This window comes from Bacillus rossius, chromosome 1, assembly GCF_032445375.1.
Source record: "Bacillus rossius redtenbacheri isolate Brsri chromosome 1, Brsri_v3, whole genome shotgun sequence".
NCBI classification, from domain to species: domain Eukaryota; kingdom Metazoa; phylum Arthropoda; class Insecta; order Phasmatodea; family Bacillidae; genus Bacillus; species Bacillus rossius.
Window position 1 is genome coordinate 95,948,747 of NC_086330.1, and position 26,663 is coordinate 95,975,409.

Consider the following 26,663-nt stretch of genomic DNA (forward strand, 5'->3'; position numbering starts at 1 on the left):
CCGGTGGCAGTGTCGGAGCGGTGCGTCGCAAGTGTGGAGCCATGTTCACGCCAGGCCCTAGTCCCTCTCCTCCGCCGCAGCACTTTTCAAAGTTATTACAAGTGAGCGGGCCGTAATGATATGTCATTCGTGAACGACTCGTTCAAAATGAACGAATCTTTGAGCGAACAGAGCACATGATTCGTTCGCTTGAGGGTCAATTACTCGAATGCTGAACACGACTCGGGAGAATATAAAAAGCAGAATGACTCACGAAGTCGGGAGTCAGAGCAATCAGTAATCGCAGCGTGCGCTCGCTCACAGGAGCCAACGGTAACTGATCAAAGGAAAAAAAAAAGTAACATTGAAAGTGGTGGAATTGGAGAGTTAGTAAATCAACAAATATCGCGTTACAATTATTTTTAATTGTTATGTATTCATAAGTTATAGTAGATTATTTATAATTATAATTATAATTATAACTTATAATTAGAGACCTGCAAAATTCGCGGATTCATTCGGTGATAGGTTAGAATTCAAACACATATACCTCTTAGATAATTTTGCTATTGTCTTACTGTTCATCTGGACGAATCTCAACCAGTTATAAACCCTCAACCAAAGAAGGATCGAATCACAGACAAACCAGCTGAGACGACTTACAAGTCGGCAGCCAATTAACTTGCGTTATTTTCCCGAGTGTACAGGGGTATGTGCAGTCTATCCTGAAGGCCATCGAAACCGCGAATTTTGCAGGTCTCTACTTATAATGTCTGATGTATTACGAGGTTGATCGAACTAGACATGGAGGTTTCAGTTACTGTGTAGGAAGCATTACAATCGCTGTGGTTGCACAGTTGTTCAGCAGCAGAGAAGCAGAGCCTGGAGGAGCCACGCCCTCACAGCCTGAGATGAGGAGTCGAGCTCCTGAAGAGCCCCTGGTCCTCGCGGCCCTGGGCTCAACAGTCCGCTGTCGCACTCGTCGCTGCGACGGGCTGCTTGCGGGGGTTTGCTCCTCGTGTTGGTGGTTGTGGCATCAGCCCCTCATCACATAATGTATTGGTTGCGATGTTGTTCTCAAGCAACGACTTATAGACAGGAGAATGAACTCTCAGAAACAAGAAATATGGGACTAACATAAGGTGGTCTTCATCAAGACCATCTTGTTTGCGATCACTTGAGGTAATTTCAAGCATTACGCCTATGGAACACAAACACTTAAATAAGAATACATATAATAATTTTTGGACAGAGATATTGCTCAAGAAATAATTCCACCCTTAGAGAGCCTATATCAGTGTCGAAACTAATCCGCGGGACAAACTCATAACAATTAATAATTAAAGTACCTATTACAATAAAACTTTTTAATGTATTATTATTCTGTATAATAATTAATTAATACAATGCGTGAAATATAATGATGTCAAGGTAAAAACCTACACGAGAACAATTCCCATAAAAAAAATTATAGGTAAAAAAAATGTGAGCCAGAGATGTGTAACTTCTAACCTCGATAACGAGCAAACTCATGCGTTCTCATGTTGCAAATACACTTACAATACGAAACTTTAACACGTATATTTCGTAAACATAATGCCGTTCGTGATAAATAACGAAAATCGTGTTTTCAACTACATGTCACACGAATCAAACGAAGTGTCCGTACCCACCGCTAGAATTCTTTGCCGGAGCAGTTACGTCGACTATCGAATCATTTGATTAGCAGACCGAAATTTTAAACTCTATAATGAAACGGCTCCGATAAAAACGAAAAAGACTTGAAAAGATTACTAAATCAAGTTCAAAGTCCAGTTTTTTTGTTTCAATTTCTTAAGTTATTTTGTTTCCCTTTGGCTTTGTGAGCTTTGGTTCACACCATCCTCCACAGATGGCAGCACCGTGGTTACACATTTCCATTCCTTTACTTCCGTGGCATTCACGAAATTAAAACCAACCAAAATGACGTATTCTGAGTGCTTAGATGTTACAAATAAATATTTTACAAGCTGAGAACAACTATCATAAAACATTTATAGATTGTAAAACAATATATATAAACATACATGTTTCTTTGCAAGAATATTGAGACTTGTAACGAATTATTCAACACATGTATGAACAAAAATTTCTAATGTACGACAGTATAGCAGATAATAGTTTTTTTTATTTTTTTTTTAAAGCGACCGCCAGTAGGTCACCACTGGCTTCTAGTAGGTAACAATCCCAGTACTTGCATGCAGTGTATTCGGGAGACCTCGGAAAAAAGAAGTCAAGATGGTTGCGCCCGGCTTCGAGTCCAAGTCCAACAGTTTACCGGTATCTTTATTTAAAATTTAAATTTGAACTATTTTTTTACTGAATGTGTTGTAAAAGTTTAATTTGTTTGGTACTTACGTATTAACGCCACCGCAGCTATAGATTTGGCGGTTTTTAAGTGCTGCCAATCTACACCTAAAATTTTTCAATACCTGTGCATTGCTGTTGCCGCCAAAAAATTGTTTACCCATGTATGTTTGTGTGTTTGTTTTAATTAACTTTATTCAAATAATGTGAATGGTCGATTAGGTAAGGTTATCTACATTAAAAAAAACTATAAAATATTTATTATTGTTGTTTAGGAATTACAAATTTAAGAGGTGGCTATTCTGACCTTTGGAATCTTATTTATCAGAGTTCATATGGCGACAGTAACAGGTGAAAGAAAATAGAGACTGTTTTGAATCTATGTTAAACTCTATATCGGCCCATTCTCCACCGAAATCCGATTGACTACTTTGTTTTCAAATAAAGTGTTTTGGATTTTGAAAGTGTTTTGATTTTAAATAAACTGTTTTATTTTATGATTTGTCGCAAACATTTTAGGTGTATATTGGCGGCACTTCAAAACCGCCAAATCTGTAGCTGCGGTGGCGTTAATACGTAAATAGCATTTTTTTATGTTTGGCTTATTGGTGAATTTTTTTAAGCACCAGAGAGCTAACCATTCCCTACTTTATGATTTAGTATCATTGACATTTTAACGGTCTTGTTGACTTCTGATCTATTTTTGTGACCAATTTCGGCAGTTAGAAAAGTACAGCCATGCCTTACCCATCGGGACTCGAACCCAGAACCTCGCGTCGAAAGCCTATCTGCGTCCGAATGAGCAACCGAAGTCAGCAGTGGTTGGGTTACAGTGCTTGTTTTTAAGAAAATAAATTATATATTCAATGAGATTAAACCACATATCCGGAATGGTCTAGTGGCTAGGATACCTGGCTTTCACCCAGGAGGCTCGGGTTCGATTCCCGGTACCGGAATTATCAATTTTGGCTTTTACGTATTTTTTGAGTAGTTCTTTAACAATAAAAGTTTACAGAAGATTTCCATAGCTTTGTGAATAGTTTTTTAAACACGGGAATGATAAAATAAATATAAAATAAAATGATACGACAGGCGGGATACTGCTCCAAGCGGCTGTGGCGCGCGAAAGACAATCCTAGAACTACTCACCGCGTCCTATCGACCCGCGCCTGTCTAAATGCCAGCCCGGAGTCTAGCCAGGGAGGGTGAAGGGAGGACCTCAGAGGGCAGTGTGAATTAATTACCGGTGTTTTCTCGTGCGCATCTCGCCCCGCACGGACGGGCGTAGGCCGCGTTCCGTTATCTCGCCCCCGAGTAGGGATGGCACATTTCTGCAACTTATAGATATATCGGTATTTCGATACATAATTCGAATTATATTGATGCTGATTAAATGTTGGCTTGAAAATATCCATGTTTTTGATATATTGTGTTATCTAAATGTCGAAACTTTTACCCTTGATTTATTTTTTAAAAATTATTATTTTAGTACATGTAATATTGATTTCCTGATAAATCTAAGCATTTATAAGTTTTAACCTACTATCATAAGTATACTACTGAATAATGTATTTTAATATTTTATTATTCAGTATTTTTTTGCATATTATGGAGTATTTATTCTGTAAGGGTGTACAATCGACGTAGTATTATATGTGTTTCCAAAGTGTAAAATAAATAAATGTGATAATTATTTTATTCAATACGAATATATCGGGACAAAAATTAGATATTAAAAACGTCTTGACACTAAAGTATCGATACAGTGAGCACACACCGCTGCCTGGCCATACGTGGCGCGGATACAAGCACAGGTTAACGGGAATTGCGTTCTTTTCATTCTGTTTAAAGGACGAAAAACCTGAAACGAAACAAAGCGCGTTAAATGATTCTCTGACGCTGCCGTGAATATTAAATAAAAAAATTGCACACACATTTGTTGACTGGTGATTCTTAACTATGCGAACATGTTTTAAAAGACTTGTGCAAGATGGAAGCATGCATATATATCTTCAAAAACAAAATTACCATTTTTCTATATACCAAATCTGTGGCATGGTTTAAACTGAAGATTACTTAACAGACTATTACACACGTCCACAATGCAGCCCGTGATGGTAATAAAGCACAATGGAATTAAAGTATAAGAATAATTTTATCAGAATTTTTGTTCAGTTTTTGAATTCATAATTCACAAAAATCAGCAGGAATAACAGCGTGTCTATACACTTCGTATCTGTAATTCACGTCAAAACTGTCTTTATATATGCGGGGAATCTAGAAACGGCGTTTCAGTGTAATAAGTACGAAATATTTCTGTTTACCGCTAGAGCAGTTATTACATTTGAAACGTATCAACAAAGCTTTGTGTAAGTGACTTAGGTGTGCGCCGAGTATTAGCCCCTGGTGGCCGGCCACCCGCCAAATCAACAATTGCCGTGCGGGCCCGTCGCCACTTTATGAAGTTGGCTGCCTGCGCCGCCCCATGACGTCATCGCCACGTGTCCAAGTGGCGATTACAATAAAGACTATTCTGGAGAGAAAAGATCGTTACGAAGCCAGCGGGTATAAATAGGGGACCCTGGCAACACACAATATAAAACCACACTCGTAATAACGAAACTCACGGTAGACCAGACAGGGAACTTGTAATTTTCCAACAACCTATCCCTAATGTTACGGAAGCAAAATACATAGGTATCACACTAGACAGATCTTTGTTGTGGAATAAACAAATCAGTAGAGTAACAAACATAGCAACGGGGAGCATGAGAAACTTATACCCAATGCTAAAAGCACCTAATCTGCCACGCCGAAAAAAACTACAAATTTACACTCAAATCGTGCGCCCGCAGCTTCTGTATGGAAATGAGGTTTGGGGCTATGCTGCAAATAGCTATTTAAATCGTTTATAAGTCATGCAAAACAAATTTCTCCGAGCCATTTTAAATTGCACCATGCATACTTCCAATGAAGCCATACATAATGCACTTAAAATCCCGTACGTGCACGAAATAATAGCAAAAAAAATAATAATATGTACAATGATTTACCACAACATGAAAACCCGATCATCAACTCAATACTGATTTATGACCCGTCCGAGCAACGGAAACACAAAAAACCTAGGTTGAATTGAGAAAGTAACATAATTAAAACGAAAGCGACAACGATTTATGTATTAAAATTTCAATATATGAATTTTAAACAAGAAATAGCAAGCAGAAAACTCCGTGCGACGTCCTCGGGGCCCCGACCAATCGTGGGCTTAGACGTTCTCTGATTGGTCTGGGCGCCGAGGGCCTCCAAACAAAACTGTTTTTCCGCCCGACCCCAGCGCAGTCACGCCATAGAGTAAGTAAAGGGAGAGGCGCCACTCCCATAGTAATGATCGTTTGCTTAAATTTGTAAACAAAACCCTTGCGATCATACCATTTCTTTGCAATTTGACAACGAAAAAATTACAGCCAGATACAACTTGAGAAAGGTTTAGCGTGTGATAGTTGGCACCGTTGGCACCTTTGTAGTCGTCATATTTTATATTTTTTCGATAAAGGCTACTGATATTGTAAAATTGCTTTATGTTAGTCCTTATAATGGGACGTTAAACTATTTCCGCAATAGAAAAAAAACTTTTGAACTAAAGTAGATTCGAACTCTCAATCTTAAGTTTCGTACCATAACGCCTTTACCCACAAGACCACCAATTTATCTTGAAATAGATTCAACAAGTGTATTTACTTAAATAATATTTTTCTGCACTAGTAAAGTCCAAATTAATTATATAGCCAGATTGAAACTGATGATCGTTTAGTAATGAATTTTATTTCTGTTTATTATATTTATTTTCCATTCCATTTTTAATTTTTTTTTTAATTTTCAACTTTAAAAACTACAGTAGCAGCCCTAGCAGGTAATATGGAGAACGACAGGCCAACGTGCTCTAATTTTCGTTTTCGGCAATATGCCACGCAGCATCTAGTTTTCAGTGACATTTAAAAAATATATACTTTTACTTTCAAATCCCATTATTACCACGAGACAATACAAAGATGGCCTTATGTAATTATAATAACTGGATATGTAATAAACTAAAGAGATCAAAACTTGTAATTTTTTTTCCGATGTTGGTGAAACATGGTATGATCTCATTTTTAAGGATTCAGTTTGTCCTATCTACTGTCACCCCCCTGAGTCACACTACAGCTCCGGGCGCGCTCACATCGCGTGGAGCCCACAGCTTAAGAGTTAAAAATGTTACAATCCAATTTATAATTTAAAATGGTCCGAAGCACGCAGGTGTAGGTTTTGACCCACGTAGGGTTCACTGCCTGTAGTGTTAGGGCTGACTCCCGATGCCTGAAGGGCGCGGCCCGCCTGGCAGGCTTCACCTCCAGTGCCGGTTGCGTTTCTGAAAGGCATGGGATTTTGAATTGTCAATAGACAGCACATCTAAACCCATTTAAAGCTTCATAACTAAGTAAAGATTTCCCCTTCCCCGGGGCCACGTTGAGTTTACATACACATCCTTGTGAAATTCACACAACACACGTTTTTTTGCATGCAGGAGAACTGGTACAGGCCTCTGCCCCAGCTCTCACTGGGGATCCATACCGGGAGGCATGCATGCCTGTCATGTCAAGGGGAGGGGGCTTTGTACAGTAGCTTTTAGGTATATTTATAGAATAAAAAAGATATAAAATTAATTTTAAAAAAGTAAAAAAATATTTTAAATCAATAAAAATTATTAATAAAAAAATATAAAAAAAATTTACAAAAAAAAGTGGTGTAGGTATATATCTTGACGAGGGCTTATGCCTGAACAATATGACAATTCCACCTTCCTAGGTAAAAATTAGTTTCTTTACTAACTTTACATCCTATGTTTCAGGTTTAGACAACAGCCTGGGGGGCTAGCCACCGCAGCATCTGTCTTAGCCTGTCTTTGACTGAACTATTTTTGGAACGCAATAGTTCGGTCCCTAAGGCGGCCAGTAGTGTACTAACCCATGTAATTTCTCTTTCTTTCACCAACACGACCACACGATAAAATGCCTGTGCGAGTGTCGGCCAGGACTACCTATTACATGCACATATGGGCTAACTACCCATGCATGTTCTGTGTTCCTAGGGGTTCGGAGGAGCGGCTCGCACAGCTTTACAGTACACGCCACACCCGAGTTTAACTAGATCACTTGCAAATACAGCACACTATCAAGCCTCTAATGCACACCAACATGACACTACATCACGCCAGCTAGCCGATCTAGCTGGTGGGGAGCTTCACTCCCCCGCCAAATTAGGTACACGTAAATTATCGTAGCATTACACTACATACCAGCGCACACACAGGCTCGTGTGCCAAATCTATCCCACAAGACACGCACCCCCGCCGTCGATTCAAATGATTCTACACAAATGTGGGCTGCACCTGATTTACAATGCACTTAGCGAGTTATAGAAACTTCGCTTTCTGGCCTCGCTCACGCTTACTGCCCCGGATGGCAATATGATGGATCGGCGGCACACAATACAAGTCGGCAGACAGAACTCTACGAGCAGACTGCACACAGCACGGACTGCAAGAAGCTGAACACAGTACCGTGGACCTGCAACGTCATGCTGCCCGACGGAGAGGCGTCGAAGGCTCTATCGGACCTAGCCGTTGTCATCTGGTACGACACGTACATTTATCTAACTACAAAGACTTGGCCCAACGCCGCCGAGGACGAGTGTAGTAGCAGGAGCGAGTAAGCCGGAGTGTGGATGCAACGAGTAACGAGAAATACTAGTGATGTGTACAAGACAATAGTGCAGTACGACTTGTACTTTGAAAAACTTGTCCCCTAAGAAGCCAAGGAAACTGAAACGGAGTCTGTAAGCAAACGAAGGTTATAAACAAATGGGTTGCTTCAGGACGCTGTTGGCAACGAGTAGTCTGGTTTATGTGAGCTTCAACTTCGAACTTTAGGGCAGGAGTGTACGTAATATCGGCAGGCATGAGGTTGTTGACTATTCATAGTACGAGTAACAAATGAACTGAATGTCCAAGGAGTTGTGTATATGGGACACGAGCCAGTTGGGAAGCCTACGATTCACTTGTCCTTCTGGACATACCCGAATACTCACGTTGGCAAGCCTTCTTTTCACAGACGAGAGAGCCAAACCTGAAGTTCCCTGAAGTTCATGCTCGCTTTTTTTTTCCGTACCACAACAGGTGTATTTACTTGGGGGAAACCGTTTACATGATTTCACAGTATCTTTAATGTAGCTATCCTAACCAAATCAACCGTCCATAATGTTTTAAAGTATTTATAATGTAGCTAACCGAACCTAATTGACCATTAGTTATCATGTGTCGTATATTTATTTACAATGAACAAAAAAAATCCGATGATGCACGATCGGAGGTTTGGCTCTCTCGTCTGTTGAAAAAAGGCTTGCCAACGTGAGTATTGGGGTATGTCCAGAAGGACGAGTGAATGGTAGGCTACCGCACGAGCAAAGTGAGCGAGGTAACACACGTGGATTCACTGGAGACTGTGCAGCTGCGAGTTGCACTCGCCGTCCCCGAGCAGAGAGTCTGGAGGCGAGCGCCGAGTGCCGCAGCGACGAGTGGGACCAGCAGGCCTACAGGACGTCCCGGAGCGAGTGCCGGCGGACAGCGAGTCCTCCACTCGCCGTGGGGACTGCCTGTCCGGCGCTGAGACAGAAGGCGAGTCACTTTGGTTTTAAACGCCCTGTTGAGAGCGGGTTTTAAGCTAAGACTGCATTACCAAAGAGAGAACATGAAATAAACAGTTAATAATTTTCTTAGAAGCATTGTTGTAGTGATTTTAATTCTAGAGACGTTTGAACTGAAAATAATTCTGGATAGCTGTGATAAATAAATGTTAACTTTTAATGTCGTAAGCACTTAGTGATTAAATTATTTGGTAAGAATTTTTAAATATATTTTGAGCTGTCATTAAATAGTTGTTTTACAGGAATTTAGGACGGCTGATGCATCCAAACAAGTTCTGTTTTAAATGAAAGTTCAGATTAACAATAATTCAATTTAATTGTGATGCAAAGTAATTTTGAAAGCAAGGACCTTATTTATACTTTCAGAAAGTACTGTACTAGTAAATTTAAAGCCAAGGTCTTTTTAAACAATTTGTATATAATGTTATATCTGCAGATGTACAATTAAGTGTAATTTTTTGTTTGCAGAAAGTGATTTCGTTGATGAGTACGGCTGTACTTCAAGACCTAATGTTCGAACCAGAGAACATGTTGAAAGTTTTTTTTCAAAAAAGTTTGAAAATAAAAATTTTTATACGCAAAGCACTTCTCTCGCTCGTTATCGAAAACTACCTTCTAGTGTTGCATCCCCTGGGGTACAGCACAAGGATGAACTCCGGATCATTGTTATGTGGAATGCCATGAATGCAAGATACACAACCAACCTTACTTAAGGCGTGTTGTTTGTACAGTTCACGCGATCACGATGGTGGTCTACATAACAGGGATCTAAGCGTATATCTCTATACACGGCAAACGCTCTTGAGATAACTAAGGAATTTCCGGACCTATGATCGCTGACATTTCCTGCTCCACTGATTGTCCTGAGTATGTGAGGTCTTGTGTCACAAAGAAAATAATTCTGTACTTTTACAAAAGATTACTTTGCAAACCAGTTGCCAAGACATACTACAAGAAATATACCTATTATAACTTTAAACAACACATTGCTATGGTTATTTTCGCATATATGAAATACGTTTTTCGAGATTATACTTTGTATTTCTTACGAAAAATGGCGCATTATTTTATATTTTAATTGATTTTTCATTCAAGCATAATATTTTTAAACATCGAAAAAGGTAATAAAATATTCAACAATTTGACTTTATTTCGTTTTACTGCGCTTAATAATATGCGTAGTTAATACTGGAAAGTTATTCTGGGAACGGTTTACAAGTGACTTCAACTATTGGAGGTACTGGAACAACACAAAGCAAGATGCCCGGGTAAGAATCTGAACCCAATATTATTGGAAACACTATTTTGTGGTAATACAGTTGTTTTCGTGTAAATGTATAAATTAGCAGATATCTGTAAGTTTATATGAATATTTCTGTTCCATTTACAAAGTACTTTATCTGAAATGTAACGGTTCTCAGAAGCAGTGCCAACGGTAGACCTAACCATTTTATCAACTGTCACTTGCAGAGCATCACGTATTTGTTTGTGAACACTGTAGCAGAAGGATTCGTGGAGAAAAGGCGCTACCTTTGGGCACTGTCAAATTCGAGACAAGTTCCATGACGCACAGTTCTGACGTGTGGTTGAGGAACATCCTGTATGTCCAGGATCTGACTTCCTCGCCACGCATTGGTCGCCTCGAGAGGGTGGCTGTCATAACTTAGAAACATAAAACTTAGGAAAACATAACTTAGAAACACACAAGATATAATTGTCTAAGTTATGCCTGTTATGTGTGTTTCTAAGTTATGGCGATAGTTCAAAGTTGTGTGTTTCTAAGTTATTATTCTACGTTGTGTGTTTCTGCATTATGTGTTTGTAAGTTACGTGTGGATCCTGCCTCGGGAAAGTCACGCGGGTGGTTGGTGCGGTTTGTGGTGGGGGAACTCGAAACAAACGTCACGAAGCAGTGGCGTAATTAAAACTGTCTAGGGAAGCGGAAGGCCCCTAGCTTGGCCCGGCCCTTCCTCCCGTCTGCGCCGCGAGGGGCCAGAGGTCATCGCAAATGTTCAAACCAGCGACACCCTGTATTACTGTACTTACTGGCTGGCAAGACAAGTATGTGCCGTGTCCCAGAACAGTTGGAAGGCCAATTAATAACGGTTCTAAATTTAAAATAATATATGTGGTTTTAAACTATAAGCAATTTTGCTTAAATGCGTCAACTTTAAAAATAACTTGCCAAGTAAACATAGTAAATTATTTTTTACAGTACGAATAGTTCCAAAAGTAGTATTATTCAGGTTTACGTAGCAAAAATTAGAATAGTAGGCTATACTATGGAAAATGTAGTCACAGTATCTAATAAATTGGTGAAAAAACATAGTTATTCTATAACTCACAACTTTTTTCAGACCCATCATTAATTGGCCTATAAACTGTTCTAGTATTGTCGTTTAGTTATGGAACTCGGTGTATTCTATCGTTAACACAACTCTCGCATGAAACACTCAGACAAACAATTATGGTTATAATATTGTGAATTCATTTAAAATCACGAAACTGTAGACGCACATTGATTCAGGATCCTATCCCCTTAATTGCCTTCTGATACCTGTCGCCTCTCTATCGTCACGCGTCTCTGCCTCGCAAAGCCTTTAAACCCTCGCTATCCGTCTCCTCCTCCCCCCCCCCCTTTTCAACTATCGTTCCGTGCAGTGATCACAGTAGCAAGCCTTAGAGGGATAGTATCATCACACATCATCTCCTTTCCGAAAAAAAAATTGTGAGCAAGTCTTTTAGTAATCGCCAGAGATGTGTAACATCTAACCTCGGTAATGAGCGAATTCACGTGTTCTCGTGGTTGCAAATACACTTATAATACAAAACTCGGACGTGAAATTTAACGTAGAATTCTTTAAAATAGTGGCGAGAGTGATAAGTATACGCAAATTGTGTTTTCAACTAAATTTCTTGATACGGATCACACGGAGTTTCCACAGTCGCCGCTAGAATTCGCTGCCGTAGCAGCTACGTCGACTGTCGAATCATTCCATTTGCAGAGAAAATTTTTAAAGTATATAATGAAACGTCTCAGATAAAAGTGAAAAAGACTTGAAAAAATGCTATACCCCTGTTTTGGACATGATTTGCTACAAGAAATGTTTTTAAATACTACCCACCATGTTAAAATACATTAAACAGTGATTACTATAAAGTTTCCCTTTGCCGTTGTTAAATATGGCTCACACTATCCACTACAGATGGTTACACATTTCTGTTATGCGACTTCCGTTCCATTCACGATATTACTCCTACCAATGCGGGATACCGAAAGCTAAGATGTTACAAATCAAAAATATATTGTGTCTTAAACAATCTGTAACAACGTGCAATATAAGTTTGCTCTGAATTTTTTGGATGATATTTGGAGGAGCACATTGAGCATTTTCGCTTAGTATTAGGTAAATTGAGAGAGGCTGGGTTTACACTGAATCCTGAAAAAATATGTTGGGCAAAGCGGCAAATACACTTTTTAGGTTTCATTATTGGCGAGGGTAAATTAGTGATGGATCCTTTGAAAATCTCGCCTGTTGTCAGTTATCCTCCTCCAAAAAATGTTAAAGGTGTTATAAGATATTTGGGGATGATTGGGTTTTTTAGCCGGTTCATCCCGAATTATTCGGAACTTTGTGCCCCTTAAATAACTTAAAAAAGAAAGGGATATCCTTTGAGTGGGGGGAGGAACAAGAAAAGGCGTTTAAAACACTTAAAATAGCAATCTCAACCCCCCCCCCCCCCCGTTTTATCCTTGCCCGATTTTGAAAAGAGGGTTTTGGTGCATGTTGATGCCTCAAGTTTGGCTTTGGGAGGAGTATTATTGCAGGAAGGCCCCCTAGGAATGCAACCTATAATGTACATCAGTCGTACCCTAAACCAACATGAGCAGAAGTACAGCGTGTATGAAAAGGAGGCGCTGGCCTGTATTTATGCCTTGGAGAGATTGGAGACGTCTTTAGAGCACGCAGAGTTTGATTTGTGCACCGACAATCAGGCATTGACGTGGCTGTTTACTCACCCCCGTCAGTTGGGGAAGATTGGGAGGTGGGTAATGCGCTTAAGTAGATTTAATTTTAAAATCAAGCATGTAAAAGGATCTGAGAATGTGGTGGCGGATGCGCTATCGCGTATGTATAATGCCGAGGAGATTGAAGAAGTAGGTGAAAGGTTAGACGAAGAGAGTGAGGAGAATTTTGATAGTTGTAATGTATTAGGAAAGTTCCCAGAGGGTTTTGTCGATTTAAAGGAATGGCAAGATAAAGATGAGGAGGTAGGAAAAATCCGGGAAAATATTCAACTCCCCCAATACAAAAATTTTGAGATTCATAATGAAAAACTGCACTACAGTAAATGGGGGAAAGAGAAGGTTGTATGTGCCACGTACGTTGGTCAATATGTTGATGCGTTATTTCCATGACTCGCAAGTTGGAGCTTACAACGGCGTCGAGAAAACCTTAGACAAAATTTCTGATAATTTTTATTGGCCTACCATTAAAGAGGACGTAAAAAAATTTGTTAAAGGATGTGTCTCCTGCCAGTTGGCAAAACAACCTCAAAATAGTAAAGTTGGGTACCATAGTGTGGAAAGTATTACGCGCCCCTGGCAGAGGGTATTTTTAGATGTTTTCGATCCTTTACCCAGGTCGACGAAAGGGAATAGTTGTTTGTTAATTTTGGTTGATGGTTTTAGCATATATTGCGAATTTTTGCCGTTGAGGGATATGAAAAGTTGCCAGATTATAAAAGCCTTGTGGAGAAGGTGTGGAGTTTGTTTGGTGGGCCCGCACAGGTTGTAACGGATAACGCCAGTTATTTTTGTAGTCAGCTGTTTCAAGGCATGTGTCTTAAACACATTAAAACGAGTCCTTATTACCCGAACCCAAATCTTGTTGAAAGGGTAAATAAAAATGTGAAAATAGCTATGACCATCTTTAGTGAGAAAGAACATCAAAAATGGGATGAACCTTTAATTTTTTTTAATATGGCTTTTAATATGACCAAGCATGGGGCTACTGGATTTACGCCGGCGTTAATATTCTTGGGGCGAGACATCTGCCATCCCTTATTAAATGTGTGGGGCATTTCGCCGGAGAATTTGTTAATTCATAGCCCGCGTAAGTTGGAAGAAGTGTGGGTAGATGTAGCGATGAATTTGGAAAATAGTAAGGAGGTAGTTAGGGGTCAATACAATAAAGGGCGGTCGCCAAACCCGTTTACAGTAAACCGGTAAGTTTAGTGTAGGGAGCACCATCTTAGCGATTAAGGCAAGCATAAGACGGCTAAATTGCTGTGTGCCTTTGGGGGTCCTTATGTAATTAAGAAATTTTTGGGGCCCGTTACCATTTTGTTAGAAGAATGTGGGAACCAATTTCGGGTGAAAAAGGCTCACCTTTCACAGTTGAAGCCCTATTGTCAGGGGTAGTCCTAATTGAAATTGGTTTCCGGATAAAGGAGTTGTGACGTAAATAAGACAATATATATATATACATTTATATCTATATTTATATTAAGAAAGTATTTTAGCGAGTCTCTTGTATTTACATATTGTAATGTTTGCTGTAATTTTTGGCAGGTAGCTGGATTTTTGGACTCTAATAAATTTAGAATGTATTAGACGTTTATCTAAGTTACCTATAGCCGTTTTTGGAAAAATGTTTGGGAAAGAAACTTTCATGACCGCGGTTTTTTTTTTGTAATGGTTAAATTTACATCCAGGATTAAGTTATTTTAGTTTAATTTTCTTTGTAAAATTTTTTAAGAGTTTAGCTATGGGTCGCGCTTTACAGTTAGTGTTTAGTGCTATTTCGAGTTTGCTATCTGTGTCTTAGTTTTGTGTTTTTCTCTTTCCTGGCTCTTTTGAGTTTTTCTTACTTCGTCTTCTATGTGTTGCTTCTAGTGTTACTTACTTTACGCGGACCTAATAGATAACTCAAGGGGGTGATTTTTTTTATTTCCTTTAGTCGGTGAGGTTGAGACACTTCTGGTGTTTCATGTTATTATGTTTAATGTTTAATTATGTTTAATTTTAATGTTAATGTAATTTTTTTAGTTAATGCTTTCATATTTATTTTTATTTACGTCTTCAAAAGTCTCAAAGACTTTGGTTTTCCGTGCGGCCATTTACCTCTGTAGAAGACGAAGTAAGAAAAACTCAAAAGAGCAGAGGGAGGTGGATGACGTCACGGGTGTGTGACGTATGCAGGGCAGAGACTGTTTGGACTATGGAGGGAGACAGTGGCTTGCGGACGTTAACCGACGACGGAACAGCTGGTAGTTCTTGAATTGGAGCGGAGAGCCATGAATATGGGGTGTCGGTGTAGCTCCGTGCACGGGAGTAGGGACGCGACCCACATGGTCGTTGTTAACTGTTAACCCTGGAGAGTGCTACGCGGTGCCATCGTTGCCGCGGCCTGCATCAGCTGGTTTATTATTTTTTTAATATAAAATTTGGAAGGAATGGCAACGTATTTACTGTAAGCGATCTTAAACTTCTCGTGAGTCGCAAGTGTTAATGGAACTCGCCCCGAAGTGCGAAGACCGCTGCCATTTGACTGTGCTACATGTGTCACCTACGCCGAGTCTACACCCCGGGTACCCGGAGGCGCCGCGTGTGCTACAGTTTTGGTAAATTTCTACTACACGACGAGAATTATTGTAAGTAAAACTTTAATTTGTTATTGGTGGTGTGCCGTTGTGCACTTGTTGTGTGGGCATGCGCCCATTATTGCTTATATATGTTGTTTAATTAAATGCAAACTGGGAGGCTACTTTTTTATTATATCTTATTGCAATACCTAATTGTTTTTTTTTTACTTTTGCTTACTTGAAGTATAATGAAATTATTATTATCTTAAGTATCAATTTGTAAGAAATAATTGTTTTTGTATAAAAATCTTTTTTTTGTTAAAATATATTTAAGTCTTTGTTAAGCTTTGTGGATTTAAAAGAAAAACATATGGACTTCAAAAGACTTTAAACATCATGAAATAATTTTTCCTTTTGTTTATATTAATATTGTGGTTAAGATTAATTATTGAGTTATTGCACTTAAGTGCAGGAAAGTGTAACATTTTAAGTTTCTCATCTCTACGTATTGTCATATCTATGGACATCTTCATATTGGAAAGGAAAAGGTAGTACTTTCCTTTCTGTTTTTGTCAGCCATAATGTAGACTTCAAAATTTTTGTGCTCGTCACGTATCCATCGACATCCATGTCGAAAGTTGTGTATTTACTACCGCATTAGGTGAGTTTTACCGCCTTTTCCCCGGGAATCATTGTTTTATAATTATTTATGGGATAGTTTTATTTTTTTGTTGTTAAAAACCTTGTTTAGCGGTCCGGGTGTTGGCGACCTCTCGCTGCCCCATGCCTGAGGCGTGATCCATAAGCTTCGCCCATAACATCTGGGCACCCCAGGGCTTGTCCCGTGGTTCTACGGCGATGGGAGCCGCCAACAAAAATCCCAAGAAAGTTTTCGACGACTAAATCCTAAGCATGCAGCATGCGTAGTTAACCTGTTTCGGCCACGCGTATCTTCTTGCAATTTCATCGACTATTTCATCAAACTACCCCTTTGGCATCGTAATCTACATTTAATTCCTGAGCAATATTTTAATTCTTTCTGTATCTTAATTTTATGTTAATTATTTTGAAAATGTAACTAAGTAATAATTATTTTGAAAATGTAAGTAAGTAATAATTATTGTGAAGATGTAACTAAGTAATAATATTTTTTTTGGGGCCCCATTTTTGTTTTGACTGTACGAATACTCAATTAATACTCTTTATCGTGTTTTAAATAAATATGTTTTGTTATGGCTGACCCAGTATCTGTGTATTTTATGTTGCAATTACCTAACCTTTTTATTTAATTTCTTATCTATATAAATTCTTAACAGGTTATCAACTTTTGTTCGGTAGTTTTCCCAGTCGGCATATTTCCTCTCTACTCATTATTTATTCAATACAACAAAGTGCCGTGCCATTGAGCCTAAGGTCCTGGAGTCTTCCGTCGTGATTTACCTTGGTGAGGTTTGGTAAACCGAGCCAAGAGTAAATTAACGGCTCAAAAAGATGGTAGCAGAGCTGGTGGTTCTGGCATGTTGCTTTGTTGTGTTTCTTGTGCATGTGTAGGATTTTATTTTCCTTGAATGTGTCCCTGCCTCAGAGTTTTGCATGGCTTGGAGATGGCAATAGTTTGTTTTGTTAATTTGGTCTTGGTATAAGTTTTGTAAGTTATTTGTTTATCATGACGTCTACTATTGTGCCTGAGTTCTTGTTAAAAGATGAACTTACTTTTGAGTGTCTTTCACGTGGTCTACCATGTGAAAACACCACAACTGCCGTTTTGCGTAAATCTCTGCGCACTGCCCTTCAGAATAATGTGCCTGTTGTTAGTGATAATTTAAAGGACATTGACCCTAATGAGGAATTTAATTTGGTCTCAAGTAAAATCCTTGTGTTACAAGAGTTAGTGACAAATCTTGTTGATGATGAGAATTTTGCGCTTACTTTGCCTAGAGTGAGAAATAGGTTGAGACATTTGGAACGATGTGTTCAATCCCTGTTAGAGTTACATTCTCTTGTTTTGTCTGAGGTCCAGGTTGCCTCATTAAAAAATGTTTTTGCAGAAGTTAAGAAACTACTTGAACTTGTCAGTAAATCAGAATTAGATTTTTCCCTTTTAAGAGACCTGAATCCTGTGTCATCCATGACACAAGTCTGTGACCGTCTTGCTGGGCTAGCATTGCCCTCTGCCTCTAAGCAGCATCCGACTACTGCACCTATTCCAGGTCCTTCTCATGTGAATTCCGATCCTCCTGTGGTTGATCTACCTAACCTAACCTACACCACGGTGACACCGCCCACGAGTTCAAATTCTCGTGTCACGTTTAGTAACGCATCATGTGTACCACACCCAATGACAACACATAACACTTCATTGTTCAATGTTTTTGGTAAATTGACTCACCCGCTAAAAAAAAATGTTAAAGGATTTTCCGACCACTGATGGTCTGCATATTCCTACCTTTTTGAATTTTCTCAAGCTTATCGTCAAACTGAAACAAAGTAATAGTATACATGAAACTCAGATTTTAGAGGTTATATACCCTTTTACGCTTGGTCCGTTGGCTGAAAGGACACAGTTGGCCATTACACAAATGTTTTCGTTCGATCAGTATCATGAAGACATACTTAGTTTCTTCATCCCATCTAGGCTACTGACCCAACTACAGTTGAATAATTACAACAGATTACAAAAGCCAGGTGAACATCTTGCAGCCTATGTTAATGAGGTAAAAGAGGCGGCTGCTATTTTTCGTTTGCAAGTTAGTGAACAGGAGGTGATTAACACCATTCTAGATGGGCTTACACCTGATGAACGGTCCAGATTAGTTTTTCTAACTAAGCCTTGTACATTTTCTGAATTGGATAGGATGTGCATTCACTCCCAAAATGTCCGCTTTGCGGATCATCAAAGAAACGGGTCGTTTTCTCAGTATCCTGGAAGTAAACAATTCAAGTATTATTCTAGCCCGCGTACTGAAATGCATCCCAGCCATAATACAGTATTGAGGACCTCAAACTCACGATTTCAGAATAATACACCAAGAAATCAGAATCAAACTTATCATGGGCCTATCCAGTGGCGTAGCCAGAGGGGGGGCCATGGGGGCCATGGCCCCCCCCCCCCGAAAGTGAAATTTTATTTTTTTAAATATAAAGTTTGCATAAATAATTGTTATTTATTTTAAAATACTCTTACACTTTTCTTATTCATACAAAATTTTACCTCAATTTTAATATTTTAAAATGGCATTGAGGACAAAGAGAAGTAACATTTACTCGGTTCCAGTGCTTAGTCTAAGGAAAGCTGGAATAACTTTGTGCTTCATAGGAAGGAAGTTGTTGCCAGGTCAAACAGCTCGTTGTTACACGTAAAGTATAGATATATGCGACAAAAAAGGAAAGGAAGTAATTTACTTTCGTATTTTAATAAACTGCCGAAGCAAGACGGAAGTGGAGATGATATGACAATGACAGGTGTATCATACAGGTAAGATTTATAACTAATAAGTTAATCACGAGTTGGAAGTTAATATTACTAAAATATTAAGTTTCCATATAGGTTCGATAACATTTATAAAATGCTTACCGTTTTCAAAATGGCCACGGAAACGGGTTTCAAAACGTTATGTCTCAATGTCATTACACCAATTGGAATAGTATCTAACGGACTTAGTCGAACATAAAATGCTATGGAAACGCGGATCGTATTGGGAAGGGATGGAAAGTAAATGAAATATGCATTTTTTTTCCGGCTATAGTTGCCACATAATCAGGAATAACAACACTTTTATCGTGTCCATTAAATTTACTTGCGGAATTTAATTCCATATGTGGCAGAATGAAAACAATTGTTTGTTTTTATTTATTTGTTTATTTAATGTGAGCCAACATAAATTAAATCACACTAATAATCCAACACGCAAATATGTCATGCGAAACGAAGCCGTTTTTAATCGGACTGAAATTTTCCATGGGAATAGGTATTGTTCACAATCTAGATTCAATAACCAAAACGTTTTGGTACCTACATGGAAACAATCAATGTTTTTTATTGTTTAATCTAGAGATGGACGAGCCTTAGAGTCTTGAGCCGACCCAAAATGAGCTACAGAAAAACAACATAAAATCAAGCTGGGAAAAAAAAAGAAAGATCCTATTTGAGCCTAAATCAATGCCATTTATAACAAGGAAAAAATATTTTCTCTTTCTTCAAAATAATTACGTTAATAGTTTTAGACGACAATAATTTTTTTAAAGGTTTCGAGTGTGTGAACAATTTCTTCTTATTATTTATTTTTTATTAAACTATTTACTTTTTTGAAATCTGTGACTTGATTCAGTGGTTAAAAATCAACTTATTTGATATAACATTTTATAGCTCATGAATAAAACAGCATAACATGCGTGTGAATGGAATGGGGAGAAACTAATTTATATACATCATTAGTCACATGCATGTTATTTATATTAACTGCAGTTATTAATGGGGTACTTTGTATATAAAAGGTGTACAATAACATTCTGCACTTAATTATTAGGTTCCCTGTGAGTTATTTGTTTATGTATTTTACGAAGTTACGTATGAAGTAGACAGTCAAAAAACATACCGTTAATATTTATAATAACATAAATACTTTGAATTTGTATATTGTGACTTTGCAAATGCTTTGGTACCCATGCTCAACCAATTAATCGGACAATGCTACAGAAGTGTCTTTGTTCTTTATTTTGTACAGGCTGCTGACGAAAATAAAACATCGCAGTGTTCAGGTCCTTCTTTAGAACACAGACAATCTCTTGATGAGCAAAGCACATTTGAAATGGCGAGTTTAAAAATGCAAAATAAGCATGATATCGGGAGTTACATTGACAGACACAATGTAAGCGAAGATGAAAAGGAAGTTGTATTAAAAAACACGTGGACTCCAAGTGCTGACTACTAATTCGAAAGTCAATTTTAGGGCAATAGAAACAGGAATTTTCAGATTAATATAAGATATGTTGATCCAGAAGTCATTGAACTGCGGGAAGATTTTCTGTCATTTGTTCCCGTGTATTATGTAAGTGGGGCTGGACTAGCAAATACTATAAAGAAAAAATTGGTTTCCCTTGGTTTGGATATGAACAGACTAAGAGGTCAGGGATACGATGGAGCATCAGCAATGAGAGGCGAATTCCGAGGTGTCCAAGCTATTATAGCAGAAGAATACCCGAAGGCATTGTATACTCATTGTGCCTCGCATTGCCTTAACCTCTGCCTCAACGATTCTTCAAAGATCCCATGCATTCGAAATTCTTTTGGTATTATGAGTGAGGTGTACAATTATTTTAGAGCTTCTCCTCATAGAACACATGTACTGAAAACCAAATTAAATTCTTCACCACTGAACCACACGGGCTTAATGAAGTACTGCGAAATACATTGGGTAGAAAGGCACGAAGCAGTTTCCTTTTTGTAAATGCTCTGCTTCATGTGATTGAAGCTCTAGAACACATCACCGACGAAAACAAAGAAGGAAGTGCTAAAGCACAGATCCTTCACAAAAGTGTCTGTGACTTTAGCTTCATTATTAGTCTTAACGTTTCCGAAAAAATGCTTTCACTGACTTGTTCACTCTCCCAATGTCTACAAAGCAAATCCATAGACCTCGGTACAGCTCTTAGCCAAGTTGAGTTAGTTGGCTTAAAATTAGCTGATATGCGCAGCAACAGCGATGAAGAATTTGAAAATATTTTCAAAGATTCTTTAGAGCTTACAGATGTTCTTGGTGTGGTTCCAGCAATCCCAAGATGTGTAGGCAGGCAGAAACATCGTGAAAACTACTCAGCAAATTCACCAAAGGAGTACTTCAGGAGGATGTCTTTCATTCCTTATATTAAAGAAATAGTTCATCTCTCAGTGAAAGATTCTTATCTCATAAGAATATTATCGTAGGATTGCAGTGCAACATACCAGTGAATGTTGTAAAATCTAGTTTCAGTGATGTAGAGAGAGCTTTTAATTTCTATGCTGATGACCTTACAAACACCAGTAAAGTCATGTTCAAAGGTGAGTGGGATTTATGGAAAATGAAATGGAAAAACTCCAAAGATGAGCTACCGAAGGACGAAATCACTGCACTGAAGAAGTGCGAAGAAATGTTGTTTCCAAATTTACATATACTTCTGGAAATTCTGGCCTCTCTGCCTGTTACCACAGCATCAGTTGAAAGAAGCTTTTCAACTCTGAAGAGACTGAAAACCTATCTCAGGAACAGCACTGGTGAAGACCGTCTAAATGGACTCACACTAATATCCATACACCGCAGCATACCATTAAACGAAGATATATTGATTGAGAAATTCGCAAAGAAAAACAGAAAAATGCTGCTTGTTTAGATGGGTTAGTAAAAGAGTAGCCTTTAAAATTATTAAGAACGTGGTTATAAATTCTTAATATCAGTTTTAAATTTTTGTTTGGTGTTTTCAACTTTGAAATGATTTTTTGACAGTTTGCAGATAACTTTTTTTTAAGAAGTATTGAGTTTTCATAAAATTACTATGGACATATTCGAGAAAACATGTCAATTATAGAAGTTGTTCACTTTAGGTGTCTATACTGTATATACGTGTTTTCAGATTTAGCTCTTAATTTATTTCTTTAGTGCATCTTTTACTTTTTCAGATACCTAGTGTTTGATGTTTTAAAAGTTTAAATGGTTGTTATTTAAATGTTAGTATACACTTCTGAAGTTCTTCATGGCTGAGTTTTTTAAGTATCATGAATGAATATGAGAAAATTAATATATTATATTTGTTCGTGCAATGTGTTTATACAGTATGTAGTTAATGTAATATTTGTATTTTGTGATCGATTGACCAAGGAAGCATTAGCTCTTGCTTAATGTAGATTTTTATTTAATGTATGTTTGTTATTATAATATTATAAGTTTAGAAATTTTTACTTGAAATGCAAATATACTAAGCTATTTTTTAAAAGCAGTCCCGAGTATACTTTCTAAAGATACGATAAAAGAAAAAAATGTATATTCAGTACAAACAGTGAAGCTAAAATAGTATGAGAGTATTGAGATCAATATATTGATTAAGATTTAAGAAAACATTAGCACTTGCTTAACATATATATTGTACTATTAGAGATGTAAGTCACGTAATTATTGTCGACAGGCTAAGTTGAAGAAATTGTATTTTAGTTTTAGTGTTCCTGCATGCAAGCCGTTTGTATAAGTACTTTGAAGGTCATTTAAATAATAGTAAAATTTTCTACGCACAATTTTTTTACAAATATATTTTATTATCTGCTAATTATATATTCTGTATTGTGGCATGATAAACGCTTAAATAGCACAATTTTGCACCTTTCAATCCTAATTTTTCCGGGGCAGGATTCCCGGGACCCCCCCCCCCCCCCCCCGGCCACCAATTTTGGAGGACGGGTGAATGACGAAATGTGGGCCCCCCCCCCCCCCGAACAGAAATCCTAGCTACGCTACTGGGCCTATCTGCCATTTTTGTAAGATGCCTGGTCATGTAATAAAAGAGTGTAGGGAACTAAAACAATAAAATGCTTAAAGCAGGGAAGTAAAGTGAGCAGCTTCCACTGCAAAACTAAACAAGCCAATAATATTCTCAATACAATGCTCACCTATTTCGTCAAATCAAATCTGCCCGGCATTTCCAAAGAAACTTTGGAATCCAAATTCCTTATAAGCGAAACCCAGATCATATTGGTAGTCTTGGTCTTCCTAATATTGTGGGTTTAAGTCCTGCACCTGTTCCTCGTATACCAGTAAGTTTCAATAATTTTGAGGAAGAAGCTCTTGTAGATTCAGGATCCACACGTTCCATTATTTCATATGATTTGTTTTCTAAGTTAAAAGCAGCTAACCTAGTCAAGTTTGTGGAGAAAGGTGATTTCAAGTGTTACACTGCATCTAATGATGTGTTACCCATATTTTGTCGTGCGACTATAAAATTGAAAATTGCACATTTTACCTGGATGTTTCCATGTTTGGTTTCTAAAGAGGTGATTTTAGATTTTATTCTAGGATCAGATTTTATGTCCAAATCTGGACTTGTTCTAGATATGCAAGAAAAGAGTGTTTTTTTTTTAAGTTTCAACCTAACCTTAAAATTAGTTTTGTGGGCACCAAGCAGCAACATGATAACCTTGCAGAAATTAGTAAAGAGAGCTACAGTAATAAAGAACATGACCCATTGGATCATTTACCTTATCAACAGCGTATCGCTATTAAAAATTTGTGTGAACAATTTCCTAAGGTTCTAACCTCAGAATTAGGGCTTACCAAACTGTTGGAATACGAAATCAAACTTAATGATAAAAGTTATGTCAAAAGTCAACCTTACCGTCTTGCACCTCCCCAAATGAATCTTTTGAGACAGGAAGTACAACAATTATTGGATAAAGGGGTCATTGAACAATCTACTTCACAGTATGCGAGTCCCGCATTTTTGGTCCCTAAACCTAATGGCAAATACGTATGGTTGTAGATTTTCGTAAGCTTAACCAAAAAATTGAAATTGAGTCTGTCCCTTTGCCTGATTTGCATTCGGCATTTCATTGGTTTTCTAAAGCAAAATATTTTACCACCATTGATCTAAATTCAGCATACCATCAAATTCCTTTGAAACAGGAGTCAAAACCAATTACTAGTTTTTGCGTACCATGGAATTTATACCAATTTACTCGTGTTCCTTTCGGTCTTTCGACAGGCGCACAGGTTCTCACACGATTATTGGATCAGATTTTTCATGACATCAAATTTAAGTTTGTTTACAACTATTTGGATGATCTGGTGGTATATTCCGAAAGTTTCGAGGAACATTACCAACACCTGAAAGAAGTACTGTCTCGTTTGGAAAAGGCAGGTTTAACAGTGAATCCCCAAAAGGTTAAATTTGCAGTTCAGGAAATTTCATTTCTAGGTCACAAAATTTCTTCTCAAGGCATTTCCATCGACCCTGAACGTACCAAAGCAATTAGAAATTTTCCACCACCCCGTGATGTCAAGGGTATAGCCAGATTCATCGGTATGATTCAGTTCTTTGGAAAATTTATCCCTAATTTAGCGGAAAAGGCAGTCCCTTTAAATCGCTTACGAAAAAAGAGTGTGAAATTTGAATGGGGAGAGGAACAACAAAAGGCATTTGAAACTTTGAAACAGGATATTATGAGTCCACCTGTTCTCCGCATGGCGGATTTTTCAAAACCCTTTATTTTACAAACTGATGCTTCTAGTTCAGTCATAGACGCAGTTTTGGCACAAGAGTTCGATGGTGTTAGACACCCTATTGCATTTGCATCCAGAACACTCACTTTTCAGGAGAAGACATCATCAATTTATGAATTAGAATGTTTGGCTATTGTTTTTGGTATCGATAAATTCAGACCTTATTTAGAGCATGCAGAATTTTTGTTGGAAACCGATAACCAAGCATTATCGTGGCTTTTGGCTCACCCACATCAACTAGGCAAAATTGGTCGTTGGGTTATGAGAATTTCTTCATTAAAATTTAAAGTTCAACATATCCGTGGAACACAGAATGTAGTTTCGGATACCCTTTCACGCATGTTTAATGATACTCAGGTTGATAAACCTCTAGATGAAGCTGCTTGTAAAGTACTCTTAACCGATTTTCCCTTAGCTTTCAAAAATATTCAGGCTCATCAGGAAGAGGATGAAGAGCTGCAGAAAATTGTAACGAGTTTAAGATCCGGCATTTCCCAGGGCCCATATTTTTTTTATTTAAATGTATCTTGTATTCAAGAATTCGAAATAACCAGAAACATATTGTGCTACCTAAAATTCTGAAACCTGTTGTATTTGAATATTTTCATTCCTCACCTATTGGCGGACACCTTGGCATTTATAAAACTATAGAGGCTATAAGGAAACATTTTGTGTGGAAAGGTATGCACAGTGAAATTTCAGAACGAGTTAAGAAATGTTACTTGTGTTCTTTTAGCAAACCTGCTCAAAATATCCATTTGGGTTTATTGGCATCAGAGGTCGCTGAACGGCCAATGCAGAAATTATTCATAGATTTTGTTGGCCCTTTGCCAAGGAGTAAGCAAGGGCATAATATGTTGTTAGTTTGTGTTGATGCCTTTTCCAAATTTGTTTGGCTTATTCCACTTCGAAAAGCTGATGCACCTTCCACTATCAAAGCTCTTCAAACTCAGATTTTTCAAAATTTTGGTATTCCATCTACTATTGTCTCTGACAACGGATCTCAGTTTACATCAAAATTATTTAAGAATATGTGTTTCACCCACGGCATACGCCGCATTACCTTGTCTCCATACTATCCTCCGCCTTCGCATGCGGAAAGATTCAATCGTAATCTCCGTTCAGCATTAATTGCTTTCCATGCGAAAGACCAGTCTAGTTGGGACAAGAATTTAGTTTGGCTACAAATGGCTTTCAATTATGCCCGCCATGAATCTCATAAATCTACACCATTTAATTTAATGTTTACTTTTGCACCGAATAACCCTTTGTCAAATCTTTGGTGCCTAAATGATTTGTTACCACAGGATCCACAAGGTGTTAAAGAAGTTTGGGCAGCTGCCCTCAAGAATTTTAAGCGGTCTCATGATAAAAGTCTTATTAAGTATAACAAGAATCGTATTGCAAATCCCTTTCGGCCAGGTGATCTGGTTTTGTGCAAAGCACACCCTACCAGCAAAGCAGTTGATAAGAGAATGGCTAAATTGTCTTTTCGTTGGTCAGGTCCATACCAGATCCAGCACTTTCTTACCCCTGTTACAGCTAGTCTAGTAAATCCTGAAACGGGAGTTTATGTGACGAGAGCTCACATTTCCCATTTAAAAAGGTATTATTCCCAGCCTTCAGTTTAAGTGTGCATTGTTTAGGAACGGCCGCCTAACTTTGTGTCCTACTGTTGGCGTTGTTTTGTTATTTGGGTCTTTGACTCAGTTGATCGTGGACTGATCACCCACGTGTCCTAGTCTTTGAGTCCCTTGTAACTTTTGA

At 38.1% G+C, this 26,663-nt stretch overlaps 1 protein-coding gene and 1 non-coding gene across 2 annotated transcripts in view; both read left to right on the top strand.

Moving 5' to 3' along the window:
• LOC134532157 (spidroin-2-like) overlaps nt 1–26,663 on the top strand; it is a 155,407-nt gene that overhangs the window by 21,480 nt on the left and 107,264 nt on the right. The window contains exons 2-3 of the mRNA XM_063368568.1: nt 7,899–8,071; nt 8,904–9,040. Of these exons, the coding sequence (XP_063224638.1) occupies nt 7,899–8,071; nt 8,904–9,040 (310 nt within the window). The remainder of the gene's footprint in view (nt 1–7,898; nt 8,072–8,903; nt 9,041–26,663) is intronic.
• On the top strand, nt 3,210–3,281 carry Trnae-uuc (transfer RNA glutamic acid (anticodon UUC)). The gene has a single exon. It is a non-coding gene; the product is annotated as a tRNA-Glu (tRNA).